Source organism: Zonotrichia albicollis, chromosome 1, assembly GCF_047830755.1.
Source record: "Zonotrichia albicollis isolate bZonAlb1 chromosome 1, bZonAlb1.hap1, whole genome shotgun sequence".
Classification (NCBI taxonomy): domain Eukaryota; kingdom Metazoa; phylum Chordata; class Aves; order Passeriformes; family Passerellidae; genus Zonotrichia; species Zonotrichia albicollis.
The window spans coordinates 60,492,526-60,508,796 of NC_133819.1; the positions used below are offsets into that span (position 1 = coordinate 60,492,526).

Below are 16,271 nucleotides of genomic sequence, written 5' to 3' on the forward strand. Positions count from 1 at the left end.
CTTCACAAACACAGATACATAAATTATTTTAATGAATTTGGTCAAAATTGGTCAGAATGTAGGAGATGCTTCCAGACCTGCATGGGTAATAGCTTCATGACCTGCTGCCATAGGACATGGAAAAAACTTTAATGGAAGGTCCTTAATTCAAATCAGAGACATTAAAAGTTTAAACTGGTTTCTCAGATCTCATCTGTATGTTTGCCTCTTTCTTTATCCTCCCTCAGATTTCCCAAACTCTTTCTTTTTATTCCAACATAGAACAAAACTTGAGAAATACAGGGTTTTTTTAGTACGGTATTCTTTTTCACCAGCCTACCCTATTATTATTACTAACTATAGATATTTGGAAGGAAGCTCTATGAAATGGAGTAGTCTGTGCCATCATTTTTAAATATTAGCATCTTTGTAATGCTGTTTGGATAATTAAAGAAAACTTGCCTGACATTTTCATATGTGTAGCAAGGACTGGGCAGAGGAGAGAGGCAAGTGAAAAAAAGAGGTGAAAGCTTCCTACAATTTCCTCCATGCCTGTGATAACTTTAAAGTATTCAACTATCAATACTAGAATGGGTAATTCTGAGGTTAACTGAGGTAACGGCCAAGAGATGTTTAGCAGGTCACATTGTTTTAGCAAATGAGGCAGCGGCACAGGGCATTCTTCTGTTTAGACACCAAATTACTAGGGCCATTTTGGGGGCTAGAATTTGTTTTGGCTGGTGGTGAGTTACCTAGGAAACAAGGATTAAACTTGCCCCCAAAAATCCTAAATAAGGAGATGAGTTTGTATTCTCATGAAGAGTGTTTAGCTTTGTGTTGTGAACATACTTACACATGCATTTATGAATGTGTAACCGTCTGACTTCGGTGTCTGAAAAAAAAAATCACAAATGACTTCTTTTTGTGGTGTCTTCACAACAGAGGAGGTTGGGTCTCAGGCAAGTCAAGCTCAGACAAGGCTGAAAAAGAGGGATCACTTATCAGCTTTTTTCTCAGAGATCTGCAGTTCAAAAGGTGGTAAAGTCTTACCTGGCAGTTAGTTACTTCCAGAGTTTCTGGGATAACTTGCTGCAGTATACATGCAACCTGGCATTGTAATCTCTGGCACAGTGGAATCTGAATCAAACTGAATCTGGTCTAATGCACAGCTTGGTTTTGTAATGTTTAGAAGAACTTTCATTCATTTCTTTAATTACAGTCTTTAAATGAGAAAGGGCATATTGTTTCTAATATTACAGTAGTCTTGATATCTTCTGAGACTTAAGCTGCAAAGAGTAAGTTTCAGTAGTATTAAAAATAAATTAAAATGTTTTCATATAGAGTTTATAGCTCCCAACTACACGAATTTTAGAATCAAGGCTGCCTGCTCTGCAATGCTTAACTTACTGCATTTTAGTCTTTTTTGGAGGCCTTTGTATATTGCCTGCTAGGGCTGTGGGTGATAACTTCAATAAACTATGCAGATGATAGTGTAAAATATTGTTAAAATTATTGTAGAAATAGAAACTTAGTACTACATGTTCTTCTTGCTGTGACATTCTCATCATCCCTGCTTATCTTGCAGTCAGAAAAAGAAGTCTCTTTCTATAGTTAGCATAGAAAGGCGTATCTGGCCCAAAGAACAGTGAGCTTATCTCTTATCTGCCGCCTCCATTGCTGGCTCGGTTGGGAGCAGGGACCTGACTTCGCAGCTCTGCCTTGAGGGTGAAGGGTTGGGGCACTTCTTTAGTTTGACTTGCTCTGGGGTTTTTGATGCTCCTGGTGTAGGAGGTGAGCAGAATTAGGAGTATTTGTAGTGAAGGCAGCGGCTGCCCAGAGTGATCAGAACTCTGCTGTGGCATTCCCTGGGCTTTCCATTTCACTGCCTCTGCTGAAACTTTAGAGGAGGATTTCCTCCTGGGGTCCGTGCTCCTTCTGAGTCACATGGCTTCTAGAGCCATTCATGCTGCTTTCACACCACCTTTCAGATACAGACCTTATTTCTGTAGCACTGAATCCTTTGGGCCACAGCCGTCTTATTCCAGTGGCTTTCCAAGCCCCATGATCTGCCTAGTTATTAGGCTGTTTTTCTTCATTGGTCATAATTGCCACTTGTGCCTGCTGTTGAGACTATCTCATGAATGCAGTGACTAGGAAGAACACTCAGTGCATTGGAATAGAAAGGAGAGACTTCTATACTGAACAGGCAAGTGTAGCAGTAACACAGTAGGGAGTTGCAGTAGTGATGCCACTGAGGAAGCAAGTCTTTACAGGGGGAATATAGTGCTGTAAGTACCTTGATTTAGATATACGTAGCCTTAAGTGCACTGCTCTTGTAGCAATATTGGCATGTGTGTGGTGGTGGTTGTTGTCTTGTATTCTTCTCCTGATCTTACTGGCCTGCTAGCACTCTAGGAGTAGAGACCCAATGCTTTCTCTCAGCTGGACTTGGAAAGCAAAGAATTTGGATAGCGTATGTTGCACAAGGTACAGTGGTGGGAGAGTCGCATGTGTACCTGCTGCAAGATTGCCTCAAAAGCATCTTCCATCTGAAGAAACCCAAGAAATGTCCTTGCTTTGGAAGAGAAGTCTGGAGTACTCTTCTGCACGTTTGTTTGTTGGAGGGATTGGGGTAGGAGTTTGCTTCTGTCTGCCCCCAGGTTGGTTACACTCATTCTCCAGTGATGTTCAGAGATGGCTGAGCTGAGCTGTACTGCTCCATGAGGATCTCCCAGCTCAGCTGGCATTCACCAGCAATTTCCAAGCTCAATAGTTGGAACCTTCTTCAGATACCATACTTGCTAAAACTTCCTCTGTATCAGAACAAAAATCTTTGTTCTCCCCAGCTTGCTTTTATAATTTTGCTTTCTTTTTCATGCTTATATATCAGCAGTGCTGTGAGGAAGAGGCATGTACATGTATGCAGACATTTAGGTTTAAACACACAAATTAAAATGTTGACAGGGCTGGTATCAGTGCAGCACAACTAATGTAAACAATTCTGCATCCTTTTGTAAGACAGTGGAAATTCTCAAAGATGAGGTAAAGGTCAACCTAATTTTGTGGGTTTATATAACTGCATTTTTCTCCACAGTTTTTTTTCTTCTTCACTGTGAGACTCCCATAAACTGAAGCTGTGTGCAAAGCAAATTATACTGCAGATAGCACAGCAAAGGCTGTCAGCTGCACAGAAGGTGCCCAGAGTATGGATATTTTGATTTAGCTTTTCATTCCTATTGTCATTTGTGTTGTTAGCAGCAGTGGTAAAACTTTCAGAATAAATTGTAACTTTTAAATTGCTGCTCTTTAAGGGTCACAAAATAGTCAAGATAGGTGTTATCGCTAATCATCTCTAGTGAGGACCACTGTGCTAACTGGTATTCAAAGGTTCCCTTAAACTGAAGGTTGTAAAGTCAGGGAAATAGCACATTAATAGGAAAGGCAAGGTATTAAGAAATAGAGTGTGTATTGTTTGACTTTTTCATATATACTAGTGCATTTGTGTCAGATTTTTTTGAAGTAGTTGTAACTCACATGTTTTTCTTAGCGGCAATTGCTAATTACCTTTGGTGAAGAGGTAGAGTGGGCCCTGCAGAACCCAAAGGGGAAGGATAGAGCAGTTACAGATGCTTGTAGGTGTGTGCTGGGGGACAGTGTGGAATATGAGTGAGAAGCCCTGGATGGGCAGGATAGTGCTGAAAAAATGTCAGCCCACTTATGTGTAGTGTTTTTGAGAAGGAGGAAGAGGAGTGGGTAATAATCCTGATAGGAGAGAAAAACCATGAACCTGATGTGACAAAACAGAGACTCAGCATAGAAGATTTTAGAAGATTGTGAAGCTACCTAAAATAAGGCTAAGAAAAGTAAGGCAGGTACTTGCCTTCAAACTAGAGAAGATGACTGAGGGGAGATAGGGATAATTTTGATGTAGAGGAGGTTTCATAACACTTGAACTACTAATCTCAGGTGTTCTCTCCCCCATCAAGTACTGAAAGCTCCACTGAGCTTTTAAAAACAAAAGTTCTTTGTGTGAATCTTCAAGGTATGTGTGGGTCAGGCTTTCAGCTTTTTTCTATGTGATTGGGATTTGACATTTTCCCCCTCTCACTTGAAAATCTGCTGGTTACTTTTTGTTCACTAGAGGACTCATGCTGGGCCTTTAGGGAGAGTCAGGTACAAAGAGGAGTGGCTTTAATGAACTGACATTAGTCTAGATGTGGCCAAGAGAAGGCACTGAATGAGCCAAGGGATGACAAAAATGGATTTCATTGGAAGGGAGTAATTTGTTTAGTATAGGCTGGAGTGGTATTTTCAGAAAAGGTTCAAGACCCTCTGGAATGTTTTGCTCCAATCTTGCATTGGCTAGAGAGGAAACAGTGGCGATGTTTAGGTGTGAGGATCAGTGTGAGGACCAAATAGAAGGGAATGTTTGAGAGATGCTGACAGGGCTGAGCAGATATCTAAAAGTAACTCAGTTTGAGAAGTTCCTAGGTTTTGGACCTGAAGGAATGGAGATGAAGAGCATTGTCTGTTTATAGACAGTGTCCTTTCAAAAAGACAGTGGTTTGGATTAGAGCCAAAAGTTTTTTGTGCTAAGCTTTCCTTTCTTCTCTTTTGTACCATGAGTGAAAGATAGCAAGTCCCTTCTCAGTCCCAATGTGTGGAAATGCTGGCTTCAGACAGCATTTGCACATTTCTGTCAGTTCTTAAAAAAGGAGGAAAGAAAATCTAAATGTATCAGTTCTCACTGTCTGTCTGTAGTGCTGTTTCCTTTCTTCCTTCTTCTTTCTGGAAGGAAAGGGTGCCTAGCTGGATATGTGGATGATGAGAGGGAGAAAAAGTTTTGGATCATGCAGTAACAGTTATGTGTAGTCTTACTGCCCTTATCACCCCAGTTATTTCCAGGGTGCCCTGTGGGGTACTCAGGAATTTAAGAACAGAGCATCAGAGAAACCCAGGTTCTGTCTGGGAGCTGCTCAGAATAAGCAAGGTAAGGAGTGCTAGCCAGCATGCTGCTCTGCAATCCGGCTGCTGTTTTTAGATGAGACAGCTGAAATCAGGATTGGCAGGGAGGCAGATAATGCCTAAGGCAAATGTCTGAGGATTTACTGCAGCTGAAGAACTGGAAGTGTAAAAGTCTCCTTTTTAGAATCCACTGCCTGGGCCCAACCTCTTGTGGCAGGTGCCTTGCAAGTCCTCTTTAGAGAATGTGGCAAAACTTATTTTTAAGATGCCACTGCTGAGTGCAGGAGCTGTGTATAGCTTAGAGCACTCAATGGAAGTGTGAGAGGTCTGAGATAGTTTCTTTTGTCAGCCTGGGGATATAAGTCTACATCTTCCAGCTGCCCAAAGAGTTGCTGTTGTAGCCAGGCTGGGATGAGTAGCAGCAGCATATTTGCTTGCAGCTCAGAGCTGAACCTCTTTTACAGCAGAGACCGTGAATTCTGGGGACAAGCAGAAGAACAAATGAAGGGGAGAGTGTTGTACTGTAGCCCAGTGGCTGAGACCCGCAGGCAGCACAGAGTGTTGCAGGTTGTGGATTCTGCATCTTCAAAGTGTGTACGTTTTACAGGAAACAGAGCATGGATAATAATCTGAAATAATTCCTAGCCTTGGCTGCATTTCATAACTGTTCCAGGTTGGATATATTGCTGTTATCAGGCTGTTTCACAGCATGTAAGCCAGGTTTTCGATTGCGTTGTTGTTGAGGGAGGCGTTGGACATCTGACAGCTTGGGCTGGACTCCTTTGATCGTGTGGCAGGAGCAGGTCAGGTGGGCTGGCACGGTGGTTGACAGCCAGATAATGGAAATTGGATATGCTTTGAACAGCACCAAAGTCTCACAAAACATAAGAATTAGCTGTGTACCAAGGGGTAGGAGGAGTAACTACTGAGTCATCTGTTTAGAAGGGCACTCAGGGGTGGAGACTGCTCAGCGTGCTCTTAGGAGTTAGTGAGCAGTGCTTTTCATACAAGAGGTCAAGAGTTTAGTTGCGGGAGGCAGTTTGGGTGAGTGGCTGTGATGTAATGGCCTTCAGTAAGGAGTGGGAGAGAGGGTAAAACCAGCAACCTTCTTAAGAAGAAAAGAGTTTATTTCCTTGTCAAAGCTATACAGAGGGCTCAAATGCAAACTCTCCCACCTTGCAAAGACAGGCAGGGGAAGTGGTAAGCTTTTCCTCAACTTCCAAAGTAGGAACGAAATGGAGGAGCTGGGTGAAATGTCTAAGGACAAGTGTAAGTAAATGTAGCGCAAGGATATACGTACAGAATTATGTCAAGGCACAAAATAATTTGCAACTAGTAAGAGAAATTGAGAGCTACAGTAAATAATTTCTAGGATGTCAAAGTCTTTGCTTCACTTTCCCAAAAAGAACTAGCATGGTATCTGGCTTGGTATAAAATATTTCTTGACTAAAAATAATGTAACTGTTAGGACCTCTGTGTCATCCTCACTTGAAAGTTGATACTCTGGACTCTTCTTTGTGTCACTTGGCATCTATCCCACACCGGAATCTTGAATTTACTATTTGCATTTTGGCCCGACTGGTAATAACCATTGTTATTTACAATGCTGTCTCTCGCCTGCTTTGCATTTTTCATCTCTGACATGCAAAGTGCCTCCCAGAGGAGTTCTTTTAAGCTCATCCTTCTTCACCCTCAAGCTGTGTAGAGTTCTCTCCAGTCGGTGCACAAAAAACTTACTGAGCTGCTCCTTCCCCCAGCATTAATAGGATTTTCCAACATAAATCTCTCATCTATCAATGGATTAATGGGCTTAAAATGCAATTCACTAGGTGGTTTAAAGAGCTCAGCCATGGGTAATAAAATACAGTACCTTTCACCACAGTAATGCTAATTCTGATCCACACAGGATGTTAGTGACTGAAGTTACTGCTTGAACTGCATCAGCTGAGTGTACTTACAAGCCCATGTCAGGGATTTCTCACTGGGCAGAATGCAGTGAGCTGTGCAGGCAGTGCCTTCCCATTTCAGGGAGCACAAAGATATGCATCCACATTTCACTTAGACAGTTTTAACGATGCTTGCTAGAAATAAATGACGGTACAGGGGATTTCTTGTTTTGTCATTCTAAGGAAAAGAGATGATGGGGGGAGCAAAGATCCCAATATGATATTTATTATTCATATTTTTCTTCAAACATGAATAATGTTTGCAATGATACATATAACTTTGTTCAGTTATACATATCAGATGACATGGTCTGGGACAGGGATTGGTGTTCTCTGCCTATCTTCTTGGAATAGGACTGATGTGCACACACATGAATTTTATTCTGTTTTAAAAACTACTTTTTTAAAAAGCATTTAAGATTTTTTTTTTGGACATACCTGTCACTGTATTCAGCAGAATCAACTTTTTTTTCTTTAAAAAAATATCTCTCTCATTGCAGAACTAATGTGTTTGGACACCCTTGAGAAGGGAGCCACTTGGAAAAATGAGTCACAGTTTCTTTCCAGACCTTGAAGTGATGGGTGTGTGACTTTTTTCCGTCTGAATTGTTGAAACCATTTTTCAAAGAAAGTAAACTTTAGTCTTGGTTAAGAAATAATTTGGCAAAACATTTTAGCAGTTTAAATAAGGGCTAAAGAAACTACAACCCTTATGGAAAGTCAGGTGTTTCATTCTCTACTTTTTTTTTTTTTTTTTTTTTTTTTTTTGTAATGCAGTGTGGTGAGGTTTAGTGTCCTAAAATAGACTTCGGCATCTGGAGAATACATCTGTTAAGTAGAGGAATTAGTGATTATATATTGGGTTGTTTTTACAATAACTCAGATGTTTTTCTGCAAAACTATTACCAAAGTTATGATTGCTCTTATCTCTTTTGTTTTCTCTTCCCTTCTTCCTTTCTTTCTTAACTATATTACCAAGGAAAATTTATAGCAGAAACCAGAACTTATAAACTACTACAGTGAAATGGAGATTATCTAGCATCATGATAGTTTTGAGCAAAATAGGGTCTCTGTACTAGTAATTAGTTCTCCTGCTTCAGTTGAAATCCTGTTTCACACAGTGGTTTTTCTCATCTATGCTCAAGTGTTTGCATGGATCCATGGATTTTGTAGCTTGCCTCATGATAGCTGTGGGAATGTTGACTTTTTTGGTTTCATGAACTTCCTAAACTTCTGTTCCTTCAATGTAGTTTTGGTTCTTTGGTTTCTGTTATAAAAATGAACTGGGGAAATGAGGATTTGGTGTCCAGGGATGAGTATTTTGAAAAGAATCTTTGAGCATGTGGAGAACGCAGGAGGAAAAACACAGTGTATGCAGGGCAGATGTGACAGCTGGTAGGAAGGTTTAAGGAGTGAAGGGCCATGGGCCCTTCATCTCCAAAAAGGAAAGCCTTCAGAAAGCTCCAGAAATGCACAAGACTCACGTGGTTTGGGCTGTGCCAGCACTGGGTCTTTTATTTAGTCTTGTGTCCCTGAATTCTGAGGCTGAGGAGCCACTACCCTAAAATACTGAAAGTCAGCATTTACATTGACAGTGGTTTTGCCCCAGGTCATTTTATTGAGTCCTGGATAATGGCTGATAATGCTGCAGGTTGGGTATGGCTCCTGGCCAGCTGGGCCTTCCTCTTTGGTGGCAAATTAAAATTGTTCAGCTGGATGCACTCAGGAGGCGTCCTGAGGTGAGGGTTTGCCAAGCACTAAAAAGAGAATAGCTAATAAAGTGTGTCTGAGCGCCAGACTGATACTGATACGAAGGTATTAAGGGATGCAGAATATAAAACTATTACTTGGTGTGTGTATGTATCCTGAGGCAGCCAAGTGCCTATATTCTCATCTCACTGAATTTTCTGTTAGTGTTAGTCAGTGGAGGTCGATGTCTTCCTTGCTTGAGTTAGCAGTAGCACTATTTCTGTGGCTTTCTCAACTACTTCTGAAGTGACAGCCATGGAGATCTTCTAGTGATGTGCTGTGTGTTGCACGGCTTTGGGCTGGTTGTAATGTCCCTGTTAGAACAGTAGTTCCTCACCTTGGTAGTTCAGAGAGTCCAGTTGGTCTGAAGTAGATGAGTAGGCTTTTATGAAAGTAAGGCAGGGACAGCACCTGCTAACAAACAGTTATTGTAGCATCTTTGTTAAGAATGAAGTTGTTACATTGCTGTACAGTCAATTGCTATGGGGTTGTGTATTTTATTATTCATCAATAAGACTGCTATGTATTTCCCAATGATACGCTGTTAATGTACCAAGCAAATGCCATGGTTGGTTTGCTCCTTCTTTCCTTCCCTCAGCAGGGCATATTGCGTTCTGTGGCTGAGCATTTCATTGTGACGGATGCAGAAATGGGTGCTACACCTGCACTCCTTGGTGCTGGCAAAGGCAAGAGCAAAGCTTTGTCCTGGAAGTGAAAGTGGCGATGTCTGTGAGAGGCTTTTTTCCAGGGCAAATATTGCCTCAGTCTTATACCTGTCTGAGTAAAACTGTAGCAGGTGCCCTGGCATCTTGCCCTTCCCCACAGGCAGCTGCACTGCACCAGGGAACAGAGCTGTGGACTTCAGGTGACCTTCTAAGCAGCTTGGATTGAGGCACTTGGAAGGCAGAGATAATCACCTAAGAGAAAGAATGCTTGCCCTGCGGTGCTTGGGACCTGTTATTAGGACTGGAAGGTTTTTGTGAAACATTGCCTATGCCAGCTCCACTAGAGCAGTATCCAGAGTCCTTCATGTTTGATAGGAAGGTATTTTTGAAATGCTTACTTTTAAAAAGTTATCTTTTGTCATGGTTTGACGCTGGCACAATGCCAGTGCCCCCATGAAAATACTCTCTCCCTGGTTTCTACTGTGAGATGTGACCAGGAATAAGCAAAGCAGGCTCTCACTTAGAAATAAAGGAGAATTTATTAACTAAACTACAAGGAAAAGAAAAAAAGAAACACTCAAGGAAAATGAAAACTTCACAAATACATCTCCTCCTCCTCCCCACCAAATTCCCAATACAAACCTCTATCCTTTGTGGACAATGAAAACTTTACAGAACATTAACCCTTCCTAGAAGAGAGATAAGAGTAGAGGATGAAGAAGGAAATGGGCAAGTGATGAAGGTATGGGCCAGAGAGAGAGATGTTGGAGGAATGGAGAAGATGGAGTGGCATTTTTGCTGGACTCTTTTTCGGTGCACCCCTCCCTTCTTATTCTCAGACATGCTGCCTGCTGCCAGCACATGTTGATATCAAGTTTCAAGGTAACACAGTCACAAGCACAGGCTGCACTCTCTATCTCTCTGTCTCCAAGAAAGAGGCGAGAGAGACAGCTGCCCGGTGCCTCCCGAGCTGCCCGGTGCCTCCTGGTACTTCTTTCTTCCAGCCTTCCACCCTCGGGGCCAGGCCTACCTCTCCCGGCCGCATGGCTTTGCCCTCCCCCGCTGTGCAGGGGAGGTCTGACCTGCTTCCCTCGCCAGAAATCCAGAGAGCCTCCCAAGGAAGAGCCCTGCTTTTAACCCCGTGTTCTCAGAAGCAGATCCAATGCCCCAGTAGCCAAACCAAGTGCCGGTATTAAAATCTGAGCAGCCATTAACCTGACCACAGCATCCCAGAAGACCCATTTCCTGTCAAACCACCACACATTTGTTAAATACTTTGTTGGCTTGCAAGCCTTTGTTTTCTTGTTTCTTTATTGACTGACCACCCCCCAAAAAATTATTTTGAAATCAGGACTATTATTTTTTATTTTTCTTGGTTTTGTTGGTTTTTTTTTGCAGAGGGGAGGTAGGGTGGGGATGATTGCAAGTGTGTTTGTTTGGTTGTTTAAATTTTTTTAATCCTATCCCTTATTTTCTACTAACCCCTTCCACCAAGGACTCTGGCTCCCTCCTGCTTCCCAGTTCTCAATTCCACCCTGATTAACTTTGAATTGGTTGGGAAAACATATTTAATTCTTCTTGCATTTTCGTTCTGTTGCAGATTTTGACTTGAACTATTTTTGGCATTGGAGCAAGTTTACAGACTACGTGCAGTGTGTCCTCACGTTCACTGGTGTGACTGGTTACATCACTTACCTGTGGCTGGACTCCTCTCTCTTTGTGGAAACGCTGGGCTTCCTTGCAGTGTTCACTGAGGCCATGCTGGGCGTCCCCCAGCTGTACCGCAACTACCAGAACAGATCAACAGAAGGAATGAGGTACGGTGCCTGTCCTACATCAAACACGTGTGTGTGCCTTCGTGGGGGGTGTCTCTGCAGTGTGGGAATGCTTTTCCAGGAAGGGCAATGTCATCTCTACAATTCTTACTTGAAAACACAGCAGCAATCAGCGTAGACTTTTCTATCAATAGGAGCTGGTGCAACACTGCTGAAGGCAGTGGGAGTTCCCTGACACCTCTGAAGTCCATTATCGAAGTCCAGCTGGGAGTTCCAAGGTGAAACATGTTCTAGTGAAATAAACATGTGGAACCGCTGCTGTTGCCATTAGCAACGTGTTACAGTTCTACTCAAGCTGTGCTATACTGATAATTAGAAATGGTCCAAAGAGATCTTGCATATCAAAAGTAATAAAGAGGATGAAAATATTTTGAGCCTGCAGCCTATAACTATCAATGTTACTCATATAATTAGCTTTTCCTCACATATCTCTGCTCATCACTTCTTCATAATCCATTACTACATTTGTAGCAAATGACATCAGTACTTATTTTTGTGTCAAAGCTTGAAACTGACATTTGCAAAAGTGCCAATGCGACTTTTACAGTCATGACTGTAAAAATGTGGGACAGAAAATTTTAATCTTGTGCCCACTCTTGAGTCATTAAGTCAGATTATTTTTTCACACTGTTTATTGGATAACTCAAATGGTAACACTGAGATTACAAAGGCAACTTGTGAAGCTTTTTGAGAGAGGAAACCTTCACTGTGGTGCATCAGTGCCCTGGTCTGTAGAAACAATACAGCAGCAAATGCAGTTCACAAAGTGCTGTGATCATTTGTGACTGTCATCTCTTCCAGTGTTCCATTATGACTTCTCTGCATTCCTTTTAAAATTTGCTGGGATAATTTTTACTTTGGTCAAGACAATTAACCATGACACCCCCAAACGAAGGCAATTCTATCCTCTGTTCACATTGTTTGCTTTATTTGTTTGGCTTGAGCATGCTTATACTAGCTACTCTGAGATATTTTCTAACATGAAATGTTGAAATGTTCAGAAATTTGCTTTGATACTTCAGGCATTTTCTGATTGGGAGCCCGTTTTGTACGGAATGAGTCAGGATTTGCTTCCAAAATACTGGGGTATTTTTCATGCACTCACTGTCTTGGAAAATTCTGTACCTGTGATATCCAGAAAGCAACTTATCTGCTAAACAGTTTTTATGCTCTGGTTTGACTTTTTTTTTCCTTTTCTGTTTTTCATCTGTGAATCATAATGCAATATTAATGATGGCCACTGGTTGTGTTTTGATTTTCCTTAACTCCATCCTGGGGATGTGAGTTTCAGTTTTGCTATTTCTTGTATATGCTATTAGCAAAAGGATTTTAAAAACCTTTGTTCTTTGTAAACTGCTAAGCACAGAATTGCAGAATTCTCATCTAAGACTACTTGGCGAAAGAGTGCCGAGTTTTGTCCAGAGAAAATAGCATAAAAGCTCACGTTTCCTTGTCATGGAGCAGAACCAGGTCAAGCATAGCCACGCTGCTTATCACTTGTGCCCATGGTTCCAGAATGCATTCCTCACTCTGGTTCCACTCTTGAAGAAATACTTTGTGTGGCATTGGACATTGATGGATCTGGGCACTGATGAAGTAACGCACAACTTTCTGCTGTTGTACTGCAGTGGGAGGATATTCATGCATGTGTTGGTGCTCTTTCTTTTTATCAAATTAAATTGTGGTTTTATATATGTTGTAGGTACCACACACACTTTGTAGTACCATGCAATCCTAAATTGACTGCATGTTCTCTAAGCATTACTGGGCTATTCCTCCTGTGAGGGTGAGTGACTTCTCCCAGCGTGTTGCCTTCTGTTGAAGGAACTGTTGGAAATGCTTCCTCTGAACTTCCCTTCCTGTGCCCACTTCTCTAAGAGCATATCAAGAAGAGACCCCAGTCACGGCAGTACTGAAGGGAGCATGTAACAGTGCAGCCAGCCTCCTTGCCTGGGTATTTACCAGGTGAGGGCTGGCTGATGCCCAGGTTAGCTGATTGTCACTGCTCTGTGCAGTTATTTACAGCTCAGGGCAGAAATAACCATGTGTGTGGTTGGTTACATTGTCGGAAGCAATTGCATTGGGGATCCAGGCCAAAATGGCTGGCTGCCAGCCGTGCTCTTAGCAAGCCTCAGTGGCAAAGAAAAAGAAATGAGTTTCTAGTGTCTCTGTGACTTAAGGCTTAATGGGAAGAGCAATGAGTATTTAGCTGTTCTATATAGTGACCTTCTGGTCAATCATCACATCCTGGTTGGAGGTGGTAATTTCTTAAACCACAGTAATTCTGTCACCCAGTGCAGGAGTGCAGTCTGTGTCCCTGATAAAGATCATAGCCTTCACTACTGCCAGAGAAGTGGTTGTTCACAGGTCCTCATGGCTTGGCTTAGAAAAGCTGTAACATGCATCTGTCTCTGAACTGGGACAGAGCAGCTGATCCATTAGTTCTATTTAGCAAACAAGTCTTTTCATAAAGGTTAACTGTTGAAAAAGAAATGGAGAATAAGGTCTCAGTATGTGGTCCCATCTGATCGGAGTATCCTGCTGGACTCCTGATACTCTTGTTTCTGAAAAAAGGCCACACTATCCACAACCCTTCCTGCCCCACTAACATCTGTTTAAGTGAGAAGTTGGGGACATCTCATACTTGACATAGCAGTCATTTCCTGATAAACAAACTTGGAGACCAGGGGCCGCGAAAGAGCCAAATGGGAGAGCTGGCTGCAGTGGCAGCCAGGGTATCCTTTAGGAGTCTGTTGTGGAAAGGGTCCTATCATCTCGCCCCTGTATTTCCATTTGCTACTGCCTGAAAAGTCCCCTACTGAAAATATCCTTTGTGTCTTAGGTAAATGTTCAGAGGGTATCTGCAGCTTAGGCAGTTATGTTTATTGTAATAGAGCATGACTGGAGTGAAGGAATCACAGTTATGTGCTTTGTAGTGCTCCTGAGAATGAGTCTGCTGGTTCTTTGATATCTCTGTTCTGCTGGATAGAGCTCCTCACATCTTATTTTTAAGTTTTCATTTTCCCCTTCCTCTCTCATTTTCCTGCTTTTTGTAAGATTATTACTACTAGGTCGTGTAGCTTCCTCCTCTCTTCTGACAGAGCAGAGACCCAAGGAGAAGTTGGAAAGAAATGGAAACAATAAAAATAGAAAGGAGATGCATGCAAAAGGAGAGTAACAGCTTTTGTGAAATGAAGATAGTGTAATATGTCCTTGTGGGCTGATGGTTGATGGGTGGAAATTTTCCTATGATTAAGTAAACAACTAGTCAAAGCAACAGAAATTTTCATCATGTTCTCTTTGACAATTCACCTGCTTACTTTTGGAATAAATACTTTATGGAAACTTGGAGCTCTGTTTAAATATTTAAGTACTTTTGAATGGTTGCAAACCTAAATAGTACAGTAGTAGTTACATAAATTATGGTACTAAACTTGACAGAAGTACTTTGTAAAGAATTGTGTTAATACCTATCAAAGAAATATTCACTTAATCTCCATTCTTTTCAAGAACTAAACTAGTTCAGTCAGGTGACCTAGTAGAAGAGTAATTTGATTACTTTAATTATTGGGGTGGATTAGAATTACAAGCTGTTATGTTAGAAAAAGGACAAAAGCTGCCTCAAAGTTGAAGAGCTTTAGAGTAATTGAGAAAAAAATCAAACATGGTTCATCACTTGTAAATTTGCTTTATATTATGTGGTAAAATATTTCAAGATTTGACATCCAGAACACCTCTCCTCTACCACCCGTTAGGAGTCAGAGCGGCTGAATACTACAGTTGGGATCTGATGCTCCATGTTATATTAACCACTTTTGTTTTGGGACAGGAAATATACAGACAGGAACTTACTCATTGCCTCCCCACTCCTTCTAGGATAGTTACCTCCCAGTCACTTTCTCTTTCTAATAAACTGCATTCATGAGAAATGGTGGTGTTCAACAGAAGGCAATGGAAAGGGTAGGAAGGTTGGCTCTGGATCTGGCAGCAACACTGCTGCACACAGAGGTCAGTGCATTGGGAGAATCGCATCCTTGTGTGGACAGCAGCTTTTGTGGGGTTGCTGTAGGGGGGCACTGTGTGCTTTTGTGCAGGTGTGGGGAGAGCCTCTGAGGGCAGGCACTGCTGTTATTATGCTCTCCTCATAATCCCGGCTGACCTTCCTCCACCAAAGGAGGAGAATGGAGGGTTGTCCTGGGGTGGCTTCATGATGCTTGTATCCCCATTTGTCTGTTTAGAAATAAGTTTTGCACCTTTAAGAGTGGAAGTAGGGGAGAGAAGAAGCGCGGAGTTTATCAGAAACTGCACTTGCTCCCCTGCTTCCTGGTGCTGGACTGTGTTGCCTGCAGCATGGACAGACAGCAGGACAGAGCTCTCTTTTGCTTTTAGTTAGTTTTAGCTAGGTGAGGCAGTGAAGTTCCCTGGACTATGGTTTGTCTTTTTCTTTGGTTTCTGTTTAAACCAGCTCTGGACTGAACACCCAGAGGAGCACCAGCAGCTCACACCTGTGGCCCACCAGGCTGGGCCTGGGCCGCGGCATTTCCAGTGCTGGAGGGACTGATAAGAGACTGAGTGAGCTGAGCTGCAACCCAGGGAGGGGCCTTTCTGAGTTTGTCACCTCCTTTAGAGCAGCAAGAGGTTGTACTGTTTAATATTGTTCCATTTTTTTGTGCTGATGAATGCTTTGCCTGTTAAATAAACAGGTTTTTTCCACTTTTCTCCAAGGAAGTATTTTCCCAAACCCGATGGGGGAGGGGCCACTTGAGTTTGCTTTCTAGAGGAAACCCCTTCGGAGGTTTTCTCCCAAATTTGCCCTAAACAGGACAAGGGTGTTCATCTGTACCATCTGTGGCCAAGTGGTAGGTGTGTGGTCCTACCGAAGGACCGTGTTAACCTTGGGACTGCGTGAGGGTTGATTTGCTTCAGGACAGTATTGCATTCCTGTCTGCTGCCCTGCTCCAGAAAAAAGCAACTGCCCTTCATCAAAAGTTTTTTGCAAAGGCTTCTCAAAATCACGTCGCAGTAACCCTTTTAGACTGCCAGCTGCTTCTCAAACCCCATGGAGAAGCAGTTTCTTTTAGTTAGAGCTGCTGCATGGCACAATCTTCCCAGGTCCAAGAAGGAGGCCTGGC

The 16,271-nt window shown here is 42.3% G+C and overlaps 1 protein-coding gene across 7 annotated transcripts in view; it reads left to right on the plus strand.

Moving 5' to 3' along the window:
- The window catches only part of SLC66A2 (solute carrier family 66 member 2), a 73,976-nt gene that overhangs the window by 39,784 nt on the left and 17,921 nt on the right, over window positions 1-16,271 (plus strand). For 4 of the 7 annotated variants that reach the window (XM_074542357.1, XM_074542363.1, XM_074542370.1 and 1 more), the window contains one exon: window positions 10,905-11,121. In XM_074542357.1, the coding sequence (XP_074398458.1) occupies window positions 10,905-11,121 (217 nt within the window). Of the gene's footprint in view, window positions 1-10,904; window positions 11,122-11,273; window positions 11,358-16,271 lie in introns of all 7 variants that reach the window. The other 3 variants (XM_074542344.1, XM_074542349.1, XM_074542352.1) reach the window with 1 other exon arrangement.